The sequence below is a fragment of the Notechis scutatus genome, chromosome 1 (genome assembly GCF_049901735.1).
Source record: "Notechis scutatus isolate UNSWTSFEM ecotype Mainland chromosome 1, rNotScu1.2, whole genome shotgun sequence".
In the NCBI taxonomy this organism is placed as follows: domain Eukaryota; kingdom Metazoa; phylum Chordata; class Lepidosauria; order Squamata; family Elapidae; genus Notechis; species Notechis scutatus.
Window position 1 is genome coordinate 323,680,180 of NC_142009.1, and position 25,174 is coordinate 323,705,353.

Genomic DNA, 25,174 nt, shown 5'->3' on the forward strand with positions numbered 1-25,174 from the left:
AATATTAGATGTAGGGAAAATCTTAACAGGTAAAACAGAGTGGCTCTTTATGAACTGTGATGGGGGAGGGGCTCATAGGTCATGGCTGTTATTGGAAGCTGCATTGACTTGCTTGACTAATTGGCTGGGTTTCAACCTTACACATACACATTCAAGGAATGCCCTTCATTGGGTTTCGCCCGGGGCTTGGGGTCTGGAGCCTCCGCTAGTACAGAATGCAATGATCAAATTGCTTGGCTATGTACCGTACATGATAAATCCCTGCTGGAGCAACTAGTTTGGTTGCCAATTCCCTACCAAATCAGGTTCACGATATTACTTATGACACATTATATTCTAACTGACTTACACATTACCTTATCCAATAAGTTTGTTCTTGCCTTCCTCTTTGGGATTAATCTCTTTTATTTATCCAGTATTTTGCTCATCTTGGAGCAAAACATTTGGGGGAAAAAACCCACCAAACGTGTGTGACTCTTTCCCTTTCCCTTCTCTGCTATAAATTGTAAATGTATTAAATATACAGGTCACATTATCTTTGCCTTAACTTATAACCATTAACCTGAATTGTTCATTTATACCTTATGCTGTTGTAAGGAGTTCTTCTAAATACTTCTTCATTTGGACTCACAAAATGGCATTATCTGCTTTTCTCTAATGGTTGTATTTTATCCTCTACTTTTGACACCGCTTGCCATCTCTTAGGCCTCTATGCTTTCAGATAGTTCTCAACTTACAACTGTGATTGAGCCTGGAATTATGGTCGAAAAGTCATGCTGATAGTTAAGCAGATCATCACTGGAGCTGCTGGGACATCCATGTAGGTAGATATTGCTTGAGTCTGATGATATGCTATATAAGTCAAAATAGGTACAGGCAATTAGAAATAACAAAGGCCGCTTTCTCGAACTTGCTAATTCCTAAATGTGTTGGCATCAGAACTCACAGAATTCCCATTTTAAAGAATTTTCAGGAGTTCTTGTTGCAAAACACCAGGGTGGGAAAAGTTGCCCTACAAAACAGGATATGTTGGATTGTCAAAGCACAGCAACAAAAAAACAGTCTTCTCTCAGTACGTGGTAAAATTCTGGGCACAAAAGTTACTGACAATTGCTAATTGACAGCAGGCAACAGTCCTCACAATCGGACAACAAAGAAAGATCTTGAGATGGTTCCAACCAAATCTTTTCCTCTGATACAGAGCTGTATTACCTCTCTCTCTCTCTCTCTCTCTTTAAGCAGCTCCAGAGTAACATGAGCCATGCAGGCTTCTGGCCCCTCCTGCCACCTTCCTATTTGGCCTGTGTCACTTCCTCTGAGAGCTTTCCAGCACACCAGAGCTTTCCCTTGGCGAGGCCCTCCTGGCAACAGAGCAGGCGATTGCTATAGAGACAGGGAACAGCTCAACGCAAGCCAACACAACAGTCAAACTAAGTTCCCTGGCTGGCGAGAAAAAGCAAGCAAAGAAGCAACAATTGCAGGTAGGATGGGGGAAAAAAATCCATCAGTCTGGTTTGAGGGGCAGAGGGTGGATTATACAGAAGAGGGAAGGAACGGTAAGGTTTTTTCCCCCTCCAACGTCTGTTTCCTTGGAATGGACAGAATTGAAATGAACAAAAGTTTTGTGGCCTCTTATATTTAGTCGTCAAGCTGTCTCAAGATTATTATTTTTCATCTTAATTAACTAAAAGGACCTACTCACTTGGAAACCAAAATGAGTTTGGAAGACACTTCTGACAGTATCCATGATAAATACAGGTAATATCTTGAATACGATCAGAAGTGTCTTCCCAGCACAACACGCAAAACTAGAGTACAGAGCTAGAAATTAACTTTCCTTCTCTCTTTGTTATAAACATACCTCTTTGTCACATGCCATTTATACTCCGGAATTAGAAGGCACCAAGACCAGTCTGCCCTTTAATTATAGATTGCTTTGTGCGATATATTTCAGATGCACGATCTGAGCTAAGGCGGAGAGTGTTACAATAATACACTGAATGTAATTGGCATTGTGAACCCATTCCCGGACCAACCCCCAATGGTGACAAAGAGGCATTGGAAGAGGACATTTTGCTGAAGTACCTGCTTTGATCACTTTTGAACCAACATTGGGGCTTAATTTATGATTGTAATAGTATTAATTATGTCAAATGGAAGTCTTTTGAGGGCTGAAGCAGAGGGGAAAAAAGCAGCGTACCTGACCTACCTTTTTGCTTCATCCTTTAGATCCTTTTTTCCATCATAACAAATACCTGCAGTATGGAAGGAAAAGGTACTGGAAGCATTGCCAAGCTCAGAGCAAAGTGCTTGGAAAGAGGAGCTTCTGGGATTAAGGGACTTGCCAGGTACAAAGTATGAGATTATTCATATTTTTTTTGGAAATAATTTCATTCAGATTATTCAGGTGGTTTCCCTTCTCCCTCCCCAATCTCACCTACCTCCTTTCTTCCTTCTTTGAGGTTTTATTTTTAATTGTTTTGCTTCATTTACTCTGCTTGGCAGCGGCAGGAAGCTGCAGAGAACTTCAATACATTCAGTTCCCCGATGGGAAATAGTATTATGGTTTCTAAATTCAGGATTACTTTACCAATCATTAAACTAACTAAATATTGTTCTTAGCCTTTAGGGAAGTTAATGCTGCAAGGAAAAGTACAGGCTGAACTTTTCCATAAATGTCTCCATCTCTCTCTCTCTCTCTCTCACACACACACACACACACAAACACAATGCACTCACTCACATGCCTATATTACACTATATTCTTTGCAGATTTTTCCGCATCATGGATGATAACGGCAGCAAAACTTTGGATCTGGAGGAATTTGTGAAGGGTCTCCAGGATGCTGGGGTCCCTTTGGAAAGGGGTGAAGCGGAAGAGATTTTCAACTTCTGTGACAAAAATAAGAATGGCACCCTGGACTTCACTGAATTCCTGCAAGCCCTGAGGGTAACTAAAATAGTTATCCATTTCTACATTTGAATTAGCAGCTGAACTGGCACAGAAGGCCTGAGGGCACGTGAGGAAGATAAATGGTCATTGGAAGCCAGTTTCTCCTGTTGTCTGTTCTCTTTCTCTCCTTCTCAGAAACTGGTATTAAGAGTTAGATTGCCCTGAAAAAAAACACCATAGGAAACACTTGTTAAATGTGACCAGGGACCCAACTAATGTAGCATCTAATTTTTAACTGACAGAACTGCATCAATGGGAGATTCAGAATCCTGAAGATAAGAACTGATTCAGTGTTTTTAATCTGTGATATATTCTTCCCATATATGAAAACTCTCTTTTCAACTAATAGCTGCTAATGTACTAGTCAGTCTCAACCTTTTAAGAGAGATGGGGAATCAATGGCCTAATGTTGCTCACCAGACCAGACCCATGACTTAAGTCCATATTCCTCTCCTACTCTTTCTATTTAATCTTTACAAATGTAAATTGTGAGATGCTTCTTTGGTGTGAATCAACATATCTCTTTGTCTAGAAGACCCATGGCAGTTTAGATGATGCTTCATCTAATTTTTCAGTATGTCTCCCACATTACCACAGAAAAGCCACCAAGGCTTTCTTCCAGCACTAAAGGTTCAGAGATTTGACTGAGTTATTGTTGTTGATGATCTTTGAGAAATAGGTCCACCATTAATCTGGCAAAAATAAATAAATACGGGAACTCCAACGTGCTTTACTTCTCGCTATTTTTCTTTAGCCTCCTATGTCCAACACCAGGAAAGAGATCATTGCAAAAGCATTCCAGAAATTGGACAGGACTGGTGATGGATTGGTGACGGTAGAGGATCTTCGTGGGGTCTATAACAGCCAATCCCACCCTAAGTTCAAGAGTGGAGAGTGGACAGAAGATCAGGTTTTTGGTGCCTTTCTGGAGAGCTTTGACTCTCCTGATGATAAGGATGGGAAGGTAAACAGCCAGAATGATCTCTTGGTGTGCCATACTAATAGTTGTGGTTCCAGACTATTATTTTTTTCAAACTTAGAAAGACACACGTTTGGTGGGCATCTGAAGACACTCATTTGGGGAAGGCTGATGTAAGATATACAATAAAACCTTGAATTAATAGATCATTGGGATAGATGTTATGTGTGTTGCTTCCAAATGTCCATTAGACTTGAATTTAAATGTTGGGCCAATTCATTCTGCTTGCAAATGGCATGAATTGATGAAAATGATATAAATTGGACCACTTCAGAACACATGTCAGCATGCACATGACATAAATTGATAGCGGTGTTTTAAATACTTTGGCTGCCTTATATATGATTTTGTATTATAGTGTAGCTGTTTTCAATTGTTCTATGATTTTTCACCCTCCAGGCACTTGTTTGAGATGGGCAGTTATAAAAATTGAATGAATAAATACATTTACGTGAATCATTTGAACAATTTGGAGACAATGGACTGGGTCCATTTTGGGAGGAGGGAGCTACAGCAAATGTTGTTCATTGGATCCAAAATCCATTAATAGAAATCTTTTAAACCAAGATTTTACTATATTTGCAGATCATAAATCATGACTGTGCAGGACCCTTTTAGGATTCTTAAGGCGGTGCTTCCCAATCTTGGGCGCTTAAAGATTTCCCCTGCTTGCTGGGGAATTCTGGGAATTGAAGTCCACACATCTTCAGGTGGCCAAGGTTGGGAAATGCCGCTTTATGGTAGCTGAGAACAGAACACTTGTGAATGCTGCTTGTCTTCTCATCACATCCATGTCATTCTTTTCTATTAATGTGAATGGCCTAATACTACTACTATTTTTGGCAATCCCAAATATTTAAATTTTTAGGGTTATTTTTAACTGAGTAAAAGTAAAGTAAAAGTACTGCTTTGTCCAAGTATACCAAACCATCGTCACCCCAATAAAACATCAGGTTCTGTCATTAGGGACACACATTAAAATCTACTCCATATTTCTCTACAGATCACGAATGAGGAATTCCTGAATTACTACAGTGGAGTCAGCGCTTCCATTGACCGTGATGACTATTTTGTTGACATGATGAAAGCTGCATGGAAGCTGTAGCGGGGTTGAGAGTTGGCATTCCCGTCTGAAGTGTAGGCAACTTAGCCCCACATATTTAGTACGACATTCCTGGGATGTTGTAGTGCAAAGTAGGTTTAGGACTTTGGCTAATGAGAATCCATCTTGTACATGCAGACACATGATTTTTAAAAAAGACGTTCCTCTAAATTGCCCATAATTAGAATGCTGCAATAAGAAATCTAACTATAGCAGAAGGGCATCTGGATTTCCTGACTTCCATCCTTTTTCTTTCTGAGTTTTCTACTTAAGGGAAGTTTGGCCTTTTTGGAAATCACTAAAGTGTAACTTCCAACTAAAGCTGGACAAATAAAGACATTCAGTTTCCAAGATCCCTATTGGCCATAATGGCTGGGATCTTCTGGGAGCTGTAGTTTGTCACCTATCTGGAGAGACACGAATTCCTAGTCCCTGTGGATTTATCAGTCTCTACACAAAACATTTAACCTTTTCCAACTGAGTGCTATGACTTTGTCTATCAGTGCAGGATTCTATATCCTTGTTAGGTGTAGACCAGAATAATAAAAGGCTTTTATAACTCTTTTCTGGATTTTCTCCTGAATAAAAGATTCACCAACTCCAATTTGATGCTTGTTAATATCCAGTAGGGCGTTAAAAAGGGGTACATAGTAAGGATGGAGAATTGGTAATACCATCAGTTTAAGAAGTACTTCGTATGGTTGGGAATTAGAATGCCACAGATTCAGAGACTAAGTTATCCATCCCAAACTTTGAGGACAAATGAAAGCCCTGGTCTTTTAAACATTTCTAAGACACCTTCTGGCCTTTCTCACCATTGCATATGCTACCATCCCAGAACCATCCCTGTCCCCCACCTCATGAGGCAACAAAGCAAGACTTTGTATGTGCATCCAAGTGCACTTTAAATTTTTAACATTTTACAACAACAGAGAATGTTCTTTAATTGTTTAATTAGTAATTATAATGGAAAAGGCAGCATCCTCATGTCAATTCTTGATAGTTTAATGAATATAGAGGGCTTTTTTTGCAACAATTTGAAAGTAGTTTGCCGCTACTTTTTTTTTTTTAAAAAAAAATTCAATTTTCCAATCTAACCAAAACTCTGGCCTTCCCTGAAAACCTCCTATCTAGTACAGAACCAACCCTGTTCAGCTTTCTATCCAGCCAAGAGCGGCCAGGTACTACCACATGCTAACATAATCAGGAAGAAGATTCATCGAACTGTACAACAGTAATGGTGCAGGTATTTCTCCTATGTCTTCCCAAACTGGAAAGAGTTAAATTAAGTTAGACTGAAAGTGTCAACTTGTATCCTTTACAGTGGTGGCACAATTTGGTCAGCCTGAAAGGTAAATTGTATGTTTGTTTTAACAAAAAAAAATACTCAAGTAGTCCAGTAGTTTTCGTATATATTAAACCAAAGTTTGGTTAATTATAATTCACTGGCAAAACACATTTCGCTTAATTTAGCATGAAGCCAACAAATTTGAAATGAAATCAGTTCTGGAATATCTCCCTCTTATGGACATTTCCCCATTAGAGGAGCTCCAAGTCTCAACTAGTTCAATTATTTTATTTCACAGTACTCCACCTGATGTCTATCCCAGGAAGAATTGAATGCTTTAATACCACCTAGTGATTTTTAATTAACTTTTTAAAAAAGCCATTAATGTTAAACAGAATGCACTTCTCAAACGTTAGAAAATATCCTTAAAAATCTAACAATACCTCAGTAACTAAGTCTCATTTTGTGTCTGAAACAATATAACCAGATCTAATCCCAGTATATTTCTAAATCCATCTTCCTGTAATGGAATGGCCAAATGTTCCAAGGAGAAATGGACACAAAGAAATAACTGGCAGGAAATTGGATTCTACATAGCCCCTTTAACTTTGTTCTTAAAGGACCCTTTAATGTTTTAATATAAACTTAATTGCTGTTGTTCTATTAATAGCAATCCAGTTTCAGACCGAGACAAAAACAGAACGTGGTGCCCGAAATGGCTGAAGAGATACTTCTAAGAAAGCCACTGAGCATAACTCTTCACGAATCCTTTGTGATGGAATGTCAGTTTGATTCACAGAAAGGGAAATGACTGCCAAGCCATTACAGATATTTGAATCTAGTAAATTAGAAAGTGTGAGAAAAGAACCAATAACCAATCGGTTGCACTGAAGGTCTTTGACAGGTTTTCAAGATTCTGTTTCAAAATATATTAATGCAGTGTTTCTCAATCTTGGTGACTTGAAGATGGATGAACTTCAACTCCTAGAATTCCCCAACCAGCATAGAATTCTGGGAGTTGAAGTCCATCCATCTCAAAGTTGCCAAGTGTGAGAAACACTGCATGAAAGCACATTTCAAGATTTCTGGTTAACAGGTTTCTCTGACCTTGCCTATCTCAAAGGGCCGACATCAGTCTTGAAATCCTGTCAAAGCTTCAACTTCTATCTAATACAAGGTGGAGTTGTTCTGATTTTTTTTTTTCATATTTTCAACTTTCCAGACTTGAATATCATTTCTGTAACAATTTGGTATTCCTTTTTTCACAAATCAAACCGACAACCGGACCCATCACCTAATTTCTGAATTTTGTGCTCTTTTTGGAGGCACTTTCATTAATGGCCTTAAGATGGCAGAGAGTTCCTCAGTTAAGAGCCTTTCCACACAATCACACTTTTTTTTCCAGAAGAAATGAAACTATGCTCCTCTGCTGTTCTCCTTGTATCACAGAATTACACAAAGCAGGACTTTTGTTACAAGTTTTTTTAATGTAATTTCCAAATACATCTGATATGACAATTGTACAGAAATCTTCCAAAACACATGGGTGTTGTCTGGGTGTTGTTGGTTTTTGTTTTTCTTTTACTTATCACTAATTGGCTAACGGCTTGAAGAAGAAAACAAATTTATAAAGTCTGTGTCTGGCCCAGCCAACTCTCCACCTCAGGAAAGAGCCCAAAATGCATTTCCAGACAGTCACTGTGCAAGGAATACAGCCTGTGGCTGGCCTAGAACGAAACGTAGAATCTCCTTCTTTGCCGTAGCAAAGCACTTGAATCCAAACCACTGTGTCCATAAATAGCTGCCAGATTTGGTTGTTTCTTTTTTTTAAAAAATGAACTCGTGGGTAACAGTTTAAACATTCCATTGAATATTAACGCTTCTAGAGAAACCAGACAGCCTCTTACCCTGGACGACTTTGGGTGCCTCCTTCAAAATGTCATACACACACACCTACCCAGCCCTTTCACACAATCACATGCATACCAGTGACAGGATCCTCTTAGCTCCAGATGTTTAACAAAGGCAAATAAAATTATACCCTATTCCCACCTCATTCATTCCTGTTATGCCAAAGTAACTTTTAAAAAACCAGATTTGCATCCACTGTTCTACTTAACTGTCTTAAAAGGGTGGGGTGGGGTGGGGGAAGTGTCTTGTTAACACAGAGTGGAAGATTATTCTCCCTAAAAGCAGCACAACTGCCCAAGAGTTACAATCGTATCAGTCTTCAGTGTTATTCAGTAGGTGGTTGGTATGTACATATGTGGTATATTTGAGAAATGAAACATACGGGGAGAGGAAGAAAAGTAAAAACAAAACAAAAAATCTGGAGAAGGCTGCACACATGCATGGCCATCCGCTTTCTCTCCCAGGAAGGGAGAGTGAGAAGAAACTTTTGTCAGCCTGAAGCTCTTCCGAAGTGACAAAGACGGTAGAAACGACTCCAGCACAGACTTCTGACACCTGATGAAAACTTCAATCCATTACACAGAGGAGGCAGAGTATAAAACCTGCCTGTTTCCCAGTTGTTTCTGTGACTCAGCGACTTTGAATTACAATGTCCTTCTTGTTTTCCACAGTGGACAGAATTGAAAAACAGGCTTCCACCCTCTTCTTGGTTTCAGGGCTCCCTTTGACAAGGTGAAAAGAAGGCCGCCTTTTCGCTTCCCAACCACCTCAGGCGGAATCAGACTGTGCCTTGTCCCGACTCTGTTGTGTTACAAATCTTCATTACAAATGGCTCAGATTTGGGAGCTCAACCACGTAGTGGTCCCATCAAGGCCAAGGGGGGTGGGAAAAGGCCACCAATTCTTCTACGGTGAAATCCTCCTGTTCTGATAAGATGTGCCATTCCACAGAGTCCTCAACAGGAAGTCACCAAAGCATTCCAAGTCTTTGTGGTCTTTGCCCAAAGATGTCGCAGCCCAACTTAATTAATATCACACTCCAGCTACAGCCAGAAACCGTCCTTTTTTAACGCCGATCTTATTCAAAGAGGCTTCCCACTTCAACAGAGCCCTCTCTGGACACATCTCAATCAAACAAACCCACAGAGCCAGTGGCAGCCCAGGTTGATACTTAGGTAATTTGTATTTAGGCACAAACTGACCAGGAGAAAGTGCCCAAAGCAATACCTGTTTTTTTTTTTTTTTTAAAGTAGTTGGCCAAGATTGGAAGAGTAGCCCTCCTGTTTTCAGGAAAACAAGGCAGCTGTTTCCTAATCGACGGTTAAGCACCTTGGCAAGGCAAGAAGGAAATAAAAGGTTATTTGAAAGGATTAAAAACAACCTGGTATATGAATACCTGTTATATATGTACACGTGTGTGCCTGTGTCGGGATGTCTATTTACACAGTGGCTTCACTCTCTTTTAAATAGCAACAGAAACATAACAGTACAAAACAGAAGGGGCCCACTTGGTCAACACACAAGAGTATCTTATTAAAATCTAAAAAAAAAAAAAAAAAGTTATCGCCACATTTGAAGTCCCAAAATGACAACAATGATGATAACCAGAAAAAGGAAGGAGTTGTTAGCAAAAAAAAACAAGATTAAAAAAAGAACAAAAAACACACCCCCTTTTCCACTCCAGAGCTTAAAGTGTTTCCGCCCCATCCACAAACTCAACAAAAGTCTTATTGTATTGTTTTTAACTTCCACGATGAAAAAAAAAAAATCCCCAAAGAGATGCCCCTCAGACAAGCCACACTGTTGTCAGCGAAGTTTCCAATGGGGGCAAAAAATCGTTGTTATTTTTTTTAGAGAAAAGGTCTTCCAGTTGAAATCCGACTTTTCTTTTCTTCAAAAACGGTGGGAGAGGCAGGAAGCAGAGTTGGGCGATGGGGATCTTAGGCAAGAAGAGACTGCGCTGGAAGGGTCCACGAGAGAAGGGCCATTCAGCTACTGGAGTCAGGGGACGGAGGAAAAATGTGTATGGCAAGACAAAGAGGTGCCAGGGGCAAGCTACGGCAAGTCTTGGTGAACCTGCCCCTTACAATGAATCACAAGTTGGGGGGGAGGATTGGGGGGGGGGGGAGAGAGAAACGGTACTTTTTTTCTCCCTGCTCATCAATATGATGAGCAATTAAATGTCCCAAAATCACATTCAGCCAGTTTTGTCCAAAGTCTGCTGTGTTTTGTTTTGTTTTTTTGTTTAATATGGAATCAACTGATCCAGCCCCCCTGAAAAAAATTCAACACACACACACAGAAAAAAAAGAAGAAGAACCAGAACAGGGATGCAGAGTTCTTAAATCTCAGAGCCTCTGTTGCTGTCCAGAGCAAGAGATGGCCTGGGGCATGAGTCACAAAGGGCCCTGCGAAAGGGGGTTTCTGGCAGCTGCTCTTCCACGTGGTCTGGATCGTGGCCGCTATGTGCTGCTGGCTGTTTGCCCGTCCACTTCATCGGTGGGACCTGCAATACAAAACAGGGAGGTTCGTGTTCAAAGCAGGGTTGTAGAACCATTGCTTAATTCCCAATGGGAATCAACTCCCTCCATTACTTCAGGCAGTCTTTATTTCCATTTTTTACTAATTCATTCTTGATTAAGCAATTTATAGTCTACTTTTTCAATATTAAATCCAAATCAACAAAACATAATAACGAGAGTTTTTTCTAAATACTAATTTAAGCAAGTCAGGTTAACTGGTCAGGTGCATCGATCTGTAAAGAGTTCAAGAAGAAACGCCAAACCATTAACTTTCCAAACTGCTGTTACCCTGCCCAATACGTACACTGACAGGATATTCTGCTCCCAGACCTATTGGGAAAACACTAGCAGAAATATTATACAAGGCTGCAATGCATTTAAACCCACATCTAGGGTTGTTTTACAATTTCTTTACATTTGGTTCTTAAATGTAAAGACATACATTTAAATAACCTCTGAACAGACGCCATCCTTACAATAACTAAGCTCAATAATGTGAAAGTGGTATAAAAAATAATGTCTTCCCATGATAAGCTGTTTCCATATGCACAATTTGAATCAAAATAGAGTCTGCAGGTTCTTGAAGACACACACCTACCAGGGTGATAACATCCTGCAAACTGTTATTCATGGTTGAGACATGCTTTGACATTTATTTCATCAGGGAAATATCAGAATGAACCCAAGACTGGAGGTATCCCCATCAATTGTTCTGAACAGAATACAGGGAGCCCTCAACTTACAAGGGCACTGGAAAAAAAGTGACTTATGACCATTTTTCACACTTATGATCACTGCAGCATCCCCATGGTCACATGATCAAAATCAAGGCGCTTGGAAACTGACTCACATTTATGACGGTTGCACTGTCTAAGGGCCACCTGATCAAGCTTTTGCGACCTTCTGACAAGCAGTCAACGGAGAAGCCAGATTCACTTTAACAACCATGTTTCTAACTTAACAACCACAGCGATTCACTTATCAACGGTTGCAAGAAAAGTGGCAAAATGGGGCTAAACTCACTTAACTGTCTTGCTTAGCAACGGAAAGGTTGGCCTCAATTGTGGTTGTAATTTGAGGGCTACCTGTATCCCCGGAAATTGCTTACCACTTCCAGGTGATCCTGAAGGGGCAAGAACATCATCATCGCTGTCTTCCTCGTTGGACTGTGTCACTTCCGGCACTGGTGCTGCACTTTTGGCTTCTTGCTCTTGCTCTACACGACTTCGCAAAGCCAGGATCCGATGGTGCAAAGCTGCATACAGCTGTCCTGTGTCTTTAGAACTTGCCTAAAGGTCAGAGAGAGAATCAGTAATCAGGGCTGCAAACGGACAAGCACTTGTCCAAGTAGGTAAAGCAAAGGTTTCCCCTGCCCAGTTGGGTTGGTCTCTAGGGGGCGGTACTCATCTCCTTTTCTTAGCTGAGGGAGCCAACATTGTCCAAAGACATTTTCCATGGTCAGGTGGACAGCATGGCTGTATGCCGAAGACGAATGGAACACAATTACCTTCCCACCGAAGTGGCACTTATTAATCTACTCACATATGCATGCTTTCAAACTGCTAGGAGGGCAGGAGCAGAGGCAGGAACGGGAGCTCATCCCGTCCATGGGGCTGTGTCTTGAACCCAGGCTGTCCACCTTTGCAGCTGCCAAGCTCAGTGTCTTTAATTGCTGAGCCATCGCGCCCCCTTTGTCTGTTTAGCCAAAAATATAACCAGATTGCTAAAGAACGCAATGTGGGACATCTGTGAATCTGAAAGGCTTTCACGATGAGAGTGGCCAAATCAATGCAGGGCAGGAAGAGGAAGCATGAAAGCAGCTATTAACAGGGGAGAGGAATGAAATCTCCGCAGAGTATTCCAAAGCATTGGTTTGTGAGGCTACTCTTATTAAAAAAAAAAAGGGGGGGGCTCTTTGCATAGGATGCACATAATTAGGTCACAATCTGTTTCTACCAACCCAGAAGTTAGAATACAAATAACTGATTTGGGTGACAAAGTGGCAGATTGCAAACCAGAAAACTTTCTAACTAGTAAGGGCAATTCAACATGGAACTAATTATCTATGGGATTGGGGGTTTCCCTTGAGATAGAGGCTGACAATAACATGTTAGAAATTCTGTAATTTGGATTCTGCAACCAGTCCGGGAGTTTATCAATCTGTCTGTCCGTCTGTCCATCTATCTAGTGGTAAACCAGAAAGCCTTCCAACTGGAATCCTATGGTGCTCTTGCAGGTTATTTGTTTTTATTCTTATTTGTTCATATTGAAGAAAAGACAAATGAATAAAAATGGGGTCTATAGCGTATTAGCCAAAATTTTGACGCAGGACCTCTATTTTCAAAGTTAGTCTAAATTCTAAATCCTAGCTGGAGAGGGCAATGCTCTTCTTTGTCTGGATTATATAGAGAAGCATTTGGTTAGCTAACTTTCGAAAGGAATGTCACAGACGGACCCCTTACCTGGGTTTACACAAGATGGCTTACTACGATCTGTTTTAATCCATTATTAAACAATCCATAGTGGCCTGTTTCCCTAGCCCTAACCTGTAACTAATGAGCCACAATATCTGGATTTATTCTTTCTGTTATTATACATTGGAGCTCCTGATGTGCATGTGGACACTTCACTTGGTGCCTGTTGTGCTTTTTGCCAAATGACTCTTGTGCATTCAAAATAAGGTTGTTGTTTTTTTTAAAAAATGGGAATGTGGCACGCTGCAAAGCTTAGGGTCAAGCCTCACGATGGCTCTTGACCTCAGACAGGCCCCTGCAAGCTTTCCTAAGAAAATCAAGAGAGGCAGTTTGCTATAGTGGCTAAATTAGTGGGCTAGAGTCTGGGAGGCTCTTCCTTCCTTAGGCATGAAAGATGGCTGGGTGGTTTTGGTGATCCCTCCCTCTTTTTCAGTCCAACCCACCTTGTAGAATGGCTGTTGAAAAATAGGAGGTAGGGGGCATTAGGTATGCTTGTGACCTTGAGCTAACCCAGAATAAAGGTTGGATTTAAATCTAATCAAAGAATGGTGGTTGCACATCTGTGTTTAAATTGGAAATGTAGCCATCTGCTAAGAAAAAAAGGCAAAAAGAAACAGGGGTGTTAGGTTCTGCCCTACAGAAGGATGTGCCTGACAGCATTCTGGCAAATGGATAATTATGATGGATCGTAAGCTCCAGCTTCAACCATGACTTCCCATAATGTCCTGTTCAAATATATCCACTGACTCAATCTGTGGCCTTACCAATATAAGGAACACTTTGACTCCTTGGTCTTCGGTGTCCATGGCTGTGATTCGGATGCTTTTCTCACTGGCTTTATCAATCTGCATCTGAGCCCAGAGTTTGGTGTTCAGGATTAATCGCAGACTGCCTTGTGTTCTCATTACTAATTGAAAGTACCACGGAGATGAAAGAGACACGGTCAACTATTATTACTTTTTTTAATATGTCTCAAAAACAGTAACTACAGTATTCATATAAGTCCAAATCCAGAAATCCAGGCATATTTTGTAATACAACCCCGAACTGGCAGTTCTTACAGCAGGAAGATGAATTCCCACAACCCCAAGGAAGCAAGGAAATTTGGAAGATTGTTCAAGACATAGTAGATGGATTCCTTCTTCTCAGCTTCGATTAAGTAAAGAGTCCATCCTAAAGGAGGTTTGTGTGCATTCAAAAGCAAGCTGATGCTGTGTCTCCACCAAGGTCAACCCAACGACATCACCAGGTACTTCATTCTCCCAATCATTGGGGCAGGCAAAGGTCACACTTAACATTTTACAGAGGGATGCAGTTGGTTGAACTTTTTCAAACGTTCTGGAGGAGTGAAGATGCTTTTAAGTGTGCTATATTTTATCTTAGGACTTGGACCAATGTTTTTCAACCTCAGCAACTTTAAGATGTGTGGACTCGGAGTTGAAGTCCATACGTCTTAAAATCGCTGAGATAAAGTTGCTGAGAGACAGTATAGCTCTCTCAGAATGGCAGGCAATCATCCTGATATCGTTCAACAATTGCAGTCAGAGGATAAACCAGTTTCACGTATTCTTGCATAATTTACGTTGTGGAAAGCTGATTTCCCCCCACGTCCTCTTTATTCCTTTTACAAGACTGGTATCCTAAAAATGCTTGACTATTAGAATGCAGATAAACACATTGTGCCTACCAACAAGCCTTAATCACAAGGGCACCTGATGCCACAGGCTACTCCTGCAAGCTACAAATGTCTATGTTGGAATGCCCATCCATAATAACTGGGTGGCATGGAAACGGATCTCCAGGACTATATTGGATCCGACTGCAATCTAGTTTCCTGCAGTGGTTGATTGGTTGGTTAGGTTTCTGGCGTCTTTTCCTCTTACCCAGGCGTGACTGCAATGTCCCATCATCTGTAGACGCCATGTCATTCAGCCTCAGAAGCCCTCGGCCTCTTTCCACCCAGGACTGGGAGCTCTTATCAAAGACAAACAACTTGCATTGAATCTGTAACAGAAACATTAGCTGGAGAACTTTAATGAAGGCAGCACACCAGGAGATCACAAACCACAAAGCCTCCAATGCATTTGAAAAATGGGTTTTTGTGCTCTCCCCAAATTCAAAAGTATTATTTCTCCCTAATAAGAAAGATGGAAACGCTTTCCACAATCCCTCTCATCTATGTATCAGATAAAGTAGCATTTAAAGCAGGCAAAATAAAGGAGGTAACTCAAACAGAAATTGCAAAAAGGATGGTACTTCTACATTCCAAGATAGTTAACAACAGATACTAGATATAATAAAAAGATGATTTTTTTAGAAGCAACAGGTAAAAAAAGAATTCTGAATTACGTAAGCCTTTGGGCTCGTCCAGCAGAATTAATTATTGATATTCTTTACATGACTCTGTCAAGCCTCAATGGACATATCTAAATGTAACCTCTGTGTGGTCAGCTTACAGCAGTGTTTATCAACCTCAGCAACTTTAAGATGTGAAGAATTACGGAAATCCATACATCTTCAAATTGCTGAGGTTGAGAAATATTATAACTCTGCTAAGTCATCCTTTGTTTACTCGTGATTTATGGATAAACTACGAAGAAGCAACACATATTACAGCTGAGAGTGAAGTGTGAAGCTCAGACATAAACAAGAAAAGGAACACAACTTCACACCCCGCTTGAGAGTTCCCCAGAAACAACTGGCTGATCACAACTCCAAACAAATTGCTGGAATAGGGGGCTCTGGGTCTGATTCAGCACAGATATACTGGGATGGGTATCCTTGCACAGAGCATCCAACTATTGTGGTTAGCTGGCAGCAGGTGCAGACGGCTGAAGAAAGTGAGGACTCAGATGAGGGGCTGGGACCATTAGGGAATGAACTGCTGCCTTCAGAGATTGTGGGGGCTGGCAGCAATGATGAGGAGGTTCCTGAGGAGCCTGTGCCAAGTGTGCATGCACGCAGGATTGCTCGGAGGAAAGAACAGTTGCAACAGTACGGGTGACTCGGGAGTAAGGCTGCAAGGTAATGGCCCCTCCTTCAAGAAGATAAAAGCCAGTTGTGAACGAACGTATTTTGCAGAAGGCAAAGACGTTTTGAAACTACAGCTTCCTGGACATTCCAGTATCCTGAGTTTGTATTTGAAGATTCTTATTTTGCAAATTATTTCTTGTCTGTTATCTTTTGGTAAGTCTCACTCAGTTTGGCAAGGCTTGTGCTTATCACAACTAATTATTTTGTAAAAGCATTACAAGGTTTCAGTTCTTTTTGAATTGTGTTTGATTTGTCGGAAAAGGGCGTGGGTCAGAACATTAACTGAGCACCATTCCGGAGCAAAGCAGAAGCTGTGTTACATGAACGTGGAGCAGAAGTACCAACATCAAGGCTGGAAAAAGAAGGACCTTTTTTCTGTTGGCCCAAGGAGCAAGAAGGCAAGACTTCACATTTAAATCATGTGGTTGTACAGGTAATCCTTGACTTATAACCATTTGTTTAGTGACTGTTTGAAGTTACAACACCCCCCCAAAAGTGACTTATAACCGTTTTTCACACTTATGACTGTTGCAGCATCCCCAGGGTCACATGATCAACATTCAGACATTTGGCAACTGGCTCATATTGATGATGTTGCCCTGTCCCAGGGTCTCCTTTGGTGATCTTCTGATAAGGAAAATCAATGGGGAAGCCAGATTCACATAATGACCATGCTACTAACTTAACAATTTCAGTGATTCACTTAACAACTGGGGCAAGAAAGGTTGTAAAATGGAGCAGAACTGACTTAACACCTGTCTCCCTTATCCGCAGAAATTTTGGGCTCGATCATAAGTCGAGGACTACCTGTATTCTGTACCAAGCAGGTTTTTAACATGTAGAAGATTTGGGGAAAAAAGAAAGAAAAGAAAAAACAACATTAACTCCCTGAAGTTTTTGACAGATTTAAGGTTGTGCTTGTTCTGAAGACTGACTGCACAATGACTGACAGAAGATGCTCCAGGCTTGTATTTGTAAACCTCCCAAGTGTGTGCGCACAGGTTTTCTCCACAGCCTACTCTCACCCTCCTGGCAAGCAAGACCAAGTAAAGCAAACATCCTGAGGAGTTGCACGAGCCGAGTGCCGACTTCTACAGGTCCTACTCACCTGTAGCACATTACTCTCAGCTTCCTCTCCTGTGATTACTTCTACCTTCTCCAGGAGACATTTCCTGGCTGTTGCTTTTGTATAGGCCGCGGCGGACTCAGCGAGCGATTCTGAAATATTATTGGCTGCAAAGAAATGGAGGAAGGTTAATGTGCGGGAAGCCTTGACTTCCAAACCCATTTCTGCATTTCCACATATAGCAAAATTTAGTTGTAGAGATGAAAATAAACATAGTGTGATCAATTATGAGAAAAACAGTATTATGACTGTGGACGCTTCTTTCATAATGGTAGTTCTCGCTTAGTGATCCAATTGCTTAGTAACCATTCAAAGTTACAAAGGATCTCCCCAAAGCTACTTACGACCCAGTTCTGGAGTTCCGATGGATGCCTCCCCCAGAGTCATGTGATCACATTTTGGGTGCTTGGCAAACAACTCACATGTACAGTCATTTGCAGCATCCTGTGGTAACACGTCTGCAATTTAGACATTTTTGCCAGTTTCTCGCATTTACTTCTGGTTTCAAGAAAAAAAACCACCCACTGAATAAAATAGGTTTGCTAAATGACTGAGGCAAAAAGGGTCGTAAAACCAGGTGCGGTCACATTCACTTAGCTGGCATGGCTTAGGACTGTTAATTCTGAGCTCAATTACAGCCATAAGTTGAGAAGTACCTGTATCCATTCGTACATAGCTTGGATGAATAGAAGATCCCTCCCCCCGAAAACCCCCCCCCACACAAAATAACTTTTCTCCATGAAATTTAGTTACTAAATTTGTTATACTACAGAAATAAATGTACATTCTGTTTAAAATGAATTAAATGCAGCAAAAAGAACCATAGAGCAACAATTAACTCACTTAGCCAACCCCCACACACACCCCTCCCACCCCGTAACAGAAATAGCTTCGATATGAGCACCAAAAGTCTATTGCTGGGACGGTAAATATCCATGACATTTTCCAGCCCAGGAATCCAGCTTGTGCTACAAAAAACATGGGTCTCTAAACTGATTTTTAATTATAAATTTGGATGTTTTAACCTACCCGGTCTTTTGGAATGGGCGGCCATAATACATTGATTAAAATAGTAAAGTAAAAATGTTTATCTTTTCTAAAAACAGAAAGAAGACCTTGTCGGTGCAAGTTACCCATGTTCAAAACCAGATATGATTATTTTAAAGTTTTCACAAATTTCCCACTCCAAAGGGATGGTACTTCATTATATCTTCATCACCTTAAATCACAGGGGCTTCTGAAAGTTGCAGCAATGGAATTTAGGGCCATAGGTGGTTGTGAGACAGAAGCTGCTCTAGCAGGAGAGAGAGGGAGGGAGAGGTAGGAGGGAGGGAGGGACAGAACATTGCCTGTTTTACCTTTTTCTGGTGTGGTTTCCTGTGATGAAGATTCAGAGCCAGAGTCACCGGTGGTGTTTTCCTTGTTACTATCCGTGCTGACCTCATTCAATTTGGGTGGACTCTACAAGAAAGAAAAAGAACAAGGCCTAAAACCATTACCAACATTTCAGGCTTAAGGCAATATTTTAGGTTATTTGTCTGCAACATACAGGTACTCCTTGGTTAAGAATGGTCATTGGGACTGGAAGTTCCATCGCTAAGCAATGCAGTCATCAAGTTCCATCAAACCTTGGCAGTTCCCATTCCATCGTTAAGTGAGGATTGCAGGCTGTTAAGTGAGGACCTCTTTGTAACTTCCTACAACCATAAGTCAGGAGGAAGCCATTGCAAGTCACAAACAGTTTGCATTCAGGCTGGCAAACGGCTGCTGCTGGGCGTGGGGGGGCTGGGGTTGACTGACACATTGTGGCAGGACTGGGGATAACTTGAACCAGATTGACTTTCCCTCCTGGCTTCTCCATTGACTTTGCTTGTGGGACGCCAAGAGGGAGGGTTGCAAATGGTGATTACGTGACTGCAGGATGCTGCAGCTGTCATAACTGCGAATTGGCTGCCAAGTGCCTACATCCTAGTCACATGACCGTGAGGATTCTGGGACAGTCAGAACTTGGGAGTGCCAGCAATAGCACTTAGACTTATATACAGCTTTATAGGGCTTTACAGCCCACTCTAAGCGGTTTACAGAATCAGCATAATGCTCCCAACAATCTGGGCCCTCATTTTTACCAACCTCGGAAGGATGGAAGGCTAAGTCAAACTTGACTCAGTCAGGATCGAACTGTTGGCAGTCGGCAGAATTAGCCTGCAATACTGCATTCTAGCCACTGCGCCACCATGGCTCTTTTACCAGTACCGGTCACAAATAACACTCATTCAGCATTGTTATAACTTCAAAGCAGTTGCTGAACAATAGAGAACTAGCTGTTAGTCTGGATCAGGGGTGTCAAACTCGCTGGCCACGCCCGATTTAGCCGAAGGGGGGAAAAAGTCGTGATGCATCACGTGATGACGAGAGTTGGACACCCCTGATCTGGATGCATTTAGTAAACCAACTAACAAATCATCGGTATCTATTTAGGTGTAGCTCAGGCTTGGCTGATGGCCAACTGAGAGTTGATTTTGGTGGGCACAGGGATGATGATGAGCTATTTGTGAAGCTGAAACATTTGCTACCCAAACTCCTGACACAAAGATGAAGCAGGGCTCAATGTGAAGAACAGCTGTTCACTGATTTACAGGAGTCTTTGCTTCGATACTTATCCTACTATTCTCTACCTAATATCTGTGCAAGTGACGAATCAACATCTACAGGCTGCTACTGGCACGTGTGCCCCTATGGGTGAGAGTGCTAATTCCATCCTGCCATTAGATTGCAGCCTGACCCCAAGAGACAATGGTATCTCATCCTGGGTTCTTTGTAATCAGATAGCAAAAAACAGCCCCACCAGAAGTCTATCACAAAGTACCAGCAGTTACTATAAAAAAAAAATATTGGCTCAAATCCCTACTCGACTGGAAAATGATCTTGGCCTGTTCACCCTCCTTCTGAATGTAATATATGGGTTTGGAAAAGATAATAGGCAGGAGAAGTATTTATATATGTTGCTGTAGCTGCACAGCATCATTATAGGTTTACAAAAACATAAATCAGGAACGAACAAACTGTAGCCATACAGACTTAAGTGCAGCTTCATTGACCAGAGCAAGATATATCTAAACCCATAAAAACCCTCCAAAGCTGGACAGCGCTTACCAGCACTCGTTCGCTCATATTCTGCCCAAATACAAATTTGTTGCTGGAAGCATCGGCGCTGTGTGTAGAGTTTTCTATGCTGGAAGAAGAGAAACGCTCTTTTCAATTTGGCGGAAGGAAAGCAAACCCTGCCTCTTTACACCCGCCGTCCCGCTCTGCCACCTTGCTTGAAGAAAGGAGCAGTGGAAAAAGCAGTGAAAGCGAGGAAGTTGCTGACATTCTCCCCCACCTGGAGCTGATATACTGCAGGAAGTAGTTTGTAGCAGAAGGCATCTCAGAGCTTGGGAGCCAGGTGTTTTGCACATCAGCTGATTCATCCCCTTCATCTCCTAGCTGGGATAAGATGGGTGGCACTGAGATTGGGTAAGGTCCAGAGAACAACACAAAGCACAAGTGTATATAAAATACAGGAAATTGCTTTGGATTAGTTAGCTAATTGGTCCATCTTAGAGTAGTACTGGATCCTCTGATTGGAAGATGCTCTGAAGGGGTTCCAGCTACTCTAAAAGGCTCCCAACAGCCTTGAACAGGAGTTTCCAGAGATGGAAATTCTGCATAGGCTCCACCAGTCTGCAAACAACTCTCTTCAGGTATGCAGAGAGAAAGATAGAGAGAGAAAGAGAGGTTTACTGCCCACCCCACCTTCCATTCTGATGTCTCTCTCACAGACACTGATTTATGAAATAGCTGGAATGCAGAAAGGTTGTTTTAGAATATAGCTCCTGAACAGAAAAAGAAGAACACCTCAATTAAACTTGATGCTCAAAACAGAGCCTGGAGATGTGTAGGAAGAAAGCAAGTCATGTAAGTGATACAATATATATCCGTGATGGCGAACCTATGGCATGCCTTTTCTGTGGGCATGCGAGCCATTGCCCTAGTTCAGCTCCACTGTGCATGCGCACAGGGCTCCCGCCGGCCAGCTGGTTGTCGGGTCTCTGCTGCGCATGCAGCAGAGGCACATGCTGGGGGGGGGCATGCATGCGCGAGGGAGCAGGGCACATGTCAGGCCATGTGCGCATGCGCAGGGGTAGTGCACGCATTGCATTTTGGGGGTTCAGGCACGCGCATGCTTTGGGCACTCCGTTTGGAAAAGGTTAGCCATCACTGATATATATATATATATCTTAATATCAACTCAACATTCTAAGAATGTTGCATATGATCCATTTCTATCCCTCAGGGGTGCAGAAATACTTCAAGAGTGGCCCCAAACCTGGGTTATGCAGGAGTCAATGTCAGAGATTCATTCCCCAAGATCATTAAGTTCCACCTCTCTTTAATGAGGTTAGGGTCACAAGTAGACTAAGCCTAAGCTAAGTTGAAGTTGCTTCATGCGGGTGTCTAATAATAGCCCTTGAATGTCTAATAAGGACCTATGGAAAACATTCCTCAATTTCTGATTGGCAGAAATGTACAGAATGAGGATAGTTCATTGAATGCAAATTTACAGAATGAGAATACAGGTAATCCTCAGCTTACGGCCACAATTCGGCCCCAAATTTTGGTTGCAAAGTGAAACATTTGTTAAGTGAATTTTGCTCCATTTTACGAACTTTCTTGCCACAGCTGTTCGGTGAATCACTGCAGTTGTTAAGTGAATCTGGTTTTCCTACTGACTCTGCTTGTCAGAATGTCGCAAGAGGGGAATCACATGACCCCTGGACACGGCAACGGTCACAAAAGTAAGTCAGTTCTCCAGCGTCTGAATTTTGATCATGTGACCATGGGGATGCTGCAACGGTTGGAGGTGTGAAAAACGGTCCTAAGTGACCTTTTTGAGTGCCGTTGTAACTTTGAACGCTCAGTAAGTGAACTGGTGTAAGTCGAGGACTACCTGTAGATCGTGCACTATTTTTCAAACCGTCATTGCCCTCTCCAGGAACGTGTGTGCATGATTAACCTGAAGAGGGCAATCGAAAGAGATCAAACAGAACGGCACATCCCTTATCGAGCACACTGTTTGGCTATGAATGGCAACAGCTCTCTGGAGCCTGAACCAGAGCAAGATTCCTTTCCCCTCATGATCCACCCAAGAATATACAACTAAGCCATCAGGAGCATTGCCACTCAGCGATTGCACCCCTTAATGTTTACCAGCAGTACCTGGACCCAAACTGGAAAAATACCTTCACTCTGTCTCTTAGGTTTTGCCCAAACACAAAGGATTGCTGTGTGTTCTGCTCTTTGTCACATTTTTCAGTGTGTGAAGCATTGTTGGGTGTATTTTTCTGACATGGGTCCTCCTAAGCAAGAGAGAAAGGGGGAAGGGAAGGAGAACATAACCACGAGAAAAGGAAACCAGTGAAGAAGAAGTAGAAATGTAATTTTTCTTCCCCTTCCCCTTCCCCCCCCTGCCCCTCAATCCATTAAAACAATTTGGGCTATGCTGAGTGTACATGACTGTTCCAGGGTCACACTTAAGAGTCTCATGGCTCAGCATGGACTCGAAGCCAGACTTCACAGGTCAAACATTCAAGCCACTGGTTTATCTGGAATCCACTGTGCCAGAAGAGCAAAGGAATCTGGGGTCTGGGATAATCAGTGGAGAGAAAATGCCATTTTCATATTTCATGGGTAGGAGCAAACACAAATGTCCACGAAGCCATAGCCTTGAAAAAGGCTCTGCCAGATGTCCCCCAAACATACACAAACCCCCTGTGCTGAAGTAAAAAGAGCAAGAGACTTCCCCTCCCCCAACCTCCTTCCCAGATTCCATCTATTTCCCAAATGCCGTCAACAGAGACTCACCATTTCTTCTGAACCGGGACTTTTCGGTACGGTATTAGTTGTGGGTTCAAATGTAGCAGCCAGAGGATCTGGAGGGATACTTACACCATTGGTTCCACTGCTTGGAACTGTGGCAAGAAACAAGATGCAAGATGTAAAGGCTGCAGCGTCTTTATTTTTTGACCCTGCAGTAAATCTAACCATAGGAAGCCAAGGTTATCTGGACCAGTTAGTACTTAACGCTGTTAAACGTAACAAGTGAGCAGAGCTCAGTAAGATGAATTTGCAGTGGAACTTTCTATTCTAGCATTCTTTCCCTTATTGGATCAGTCAGATGAATAATAATAATAATAATAAACCCTACGCAATCCTATGCCAAGATTACCTGAAAAGCTTTTGCAAAGGATTCACTCTCCACTGATTTTTTCCCCCAAAGTTCTAAGACTTGATAACATTTCCAGCCCCAAAGAAGTGACACCTTTCTCAGTCCTCAAAAATGAGGAAATGAGGAAAACTTAGGTCTGTTCCTCAGCTCCAGCTTCTGTTACATACTTCAACATGTACCTTTTGAGAAGATCAAATGCTTCCCTTTTTCAAAAACAGAAATATAAAATAACGCACCCAACATTTCCTCAGTACTGGATCACATGGTTCTAGCAGCCTTGCACATGCTTCCATAACCCAGACTTTCTTTGTATTCTTTTCAATCATCTGTGACTTGACATACACACACCCCACACGCTCACAGGTACACACATAGAACTTTAGATAAAGACACAATATTCTGCTTGGAGGCAATTTACAACTGGATACTTAGAAACTGAGATTATTGTACTTTTGTGAGTCACTTTGCAGGCTGTTTCGTGGACTGAAAAGCAAGCTGTTCTATACAGAGACAAATTATTTCATCTTGTAAAATAACTAGCTTGCTGTGATTTTGAGAGATCTTTTCTATTACCTGCATCCAAAAGACTAGTTTGCCTTCCAGTCTTATTATAGATTAAACTAAATTTTCCACATATCCTGTGCATTGACAGAAGGCTTATTAAAGAGTCCGTTTGGTCTGGGGTTAAGGCATCAGGCGAGGGACCAGGTGAGTTCTAGTCTACCCTTAGGCATGAAAGTGGACTGGGTGACCTTGGGCCTGTCACTCTTTCAGCCCAACCCACCTCACAGGGTTGTTGTTGAGGGAAAACTAGGAGGAAGCAGTGTGTTCATAGTCTTGACTTATTTATAAAAAATAATAAAGGCAGGATAAAAAATGAAATATATTTATAAAACAAATATAACCCTTCCAGATCCTAATACATTATTTTTAATAAAAATCTGTAGATATTATATCTATAATATTCTGTATAATCCTTTATTCTTCCACATTGTTCATATATATCTGCATGGGTGTCAAAGGTAGTATATGCTATGCTACATACTTCATCTTCCATGTTTGAATCATAATTTGTGCAAATTCATTTTTACCCTCTAAAATACTATTATCCAGTTACTAAGATATCCCATTCATTTTGGTAAATCAACCAAAACAGTCAATAGAGTTTGAAAATATCGTAGACTCTTATAAACATTTACCGTATTTGCCGGCGTATAAGATGACTTTTTGCCCTGAAAAACATGCCTCCAATTGGGGGTCGTCTTATATGCCGGGTTGTCTTATACGCCGGCAAATAGTAATTGGGAAGCACTGCGGCTGCCCGCGGCTGAGGCACTTTTGCGCACCGTGGAAGCGAATCCCGTGAAGCCGAAAGGAGCAGCCAGCCTTCTCCCAGCTCCCAAGGAAGCGAGGCTCGCACGCCCGAGCTCCGCTGAGGTATCCGGCTTGGGCTGTCAGGAGTTGTTACCGCTGGCGCGGCTCCACGCGGCTCCAGTCCCGCGTTGCCTCGGGAAGGGAA

At 41.8% G+C, this 25,174-nt stretch overlaps 2 protein-coding genes across 7 annotated transcripts in view; one reads left to right on the forward strand and one right to left on the reverse strand.

Annotated features, from left to right (window-relative positions):
• Positions 1-1,302: 1,302 nt before the first annotated feature.
• CAPS (calcyphosine) lies at positions 1,303-5,638 on the forward strand. 3 transcript variants are annotated; one of them, XM_087952554.1, is made up of 6 exons: positions 1,332-1,481; positions 1,955-2,081; positions 2,230-2,348; positions 2,773-2,950; positions 3,708-3,917; positions 4,936-5,638. In XM_087952554.1, exons 3-6 carry the CDS (start codon positions 2,263-2,265, stop codon positions 5,035-5,037), a joined length of 576 nt encoding a protein of 191 aa, XP_087808680.1. In that variant the 5' UTR covers positions 1,332-1,481; positions 1,955-2,081; positions 2,230-2,262; the 3' UTR covers positions 5,038-5,638. The 3 variants fall into 3 exon arrangements, with proteins under 3 accessions (XP_026526730.2, XP_087808680.1, XP_087808679.1); XM_087952553.1 differs by having other exon boundaries at positions 1,352-1,481; positions 1,955-2,044; XM_026670945.2 differs by lacking the exon at positions 1,955-2,081 and having other exon boundaries at positions 1,303-1,481.
• A 2,151-nt stretch (positions 5,639-7,789) lies between these two features.
• RANBP3 (RAN binding protein 3) overlaps positions 7,790-25,174 on the reverse strand; it is a 39,072-nt gene continuing 21,687 nt past the window's right edge. For 2 of the 4 annotated variants that reach the window (XM_026670948.2, XM_087952551.1), the window contains 10 exons: positions 23,292-23,398; positions 22,670-22,786; positions 20,770-20,873; positions 20,541-20,619; positions 18,746-18,848; positions 17,370-17,494; positions 15,112-15,202; positions 13,993-14,135; positions 11,863-12,043; positions 7,790-10,738 (listed from right to left, as the gene is read on the reverse strand). In XM_026670948.2, coding sequence (XP_026526733.1) covers positions 10,695-10,738; positions 11,863-12,043; positions 13,993-14,135; positions 15,112-15,202; positions 17,370-17,494; positions 18,746-18,848; positions 20,541-20,619; positions 20,770-20,873; positions 22,670-22,786; positions 23,292-23,398 — 1,094 coding nt within the window. In that variant the 3' untranslated portion in view covers positions 7,790-10,694. Of the gene's footprint in view, positions 10,739-11,862; positions 12,044-13,992; positions 14,136-15,111; positions 15,233-17,369; positions 17,495-18,745; positions 18,849-20,540; positions 20,620-20,769; positions 20,874-22,669; positions 22,787-23,291; positions 23,399-25,174 lie in introns of all 4 variants that reach the window. The other 2 variants (XM_026670947.2, XM_087952550.1) reach the window with 1 other exon arrangement.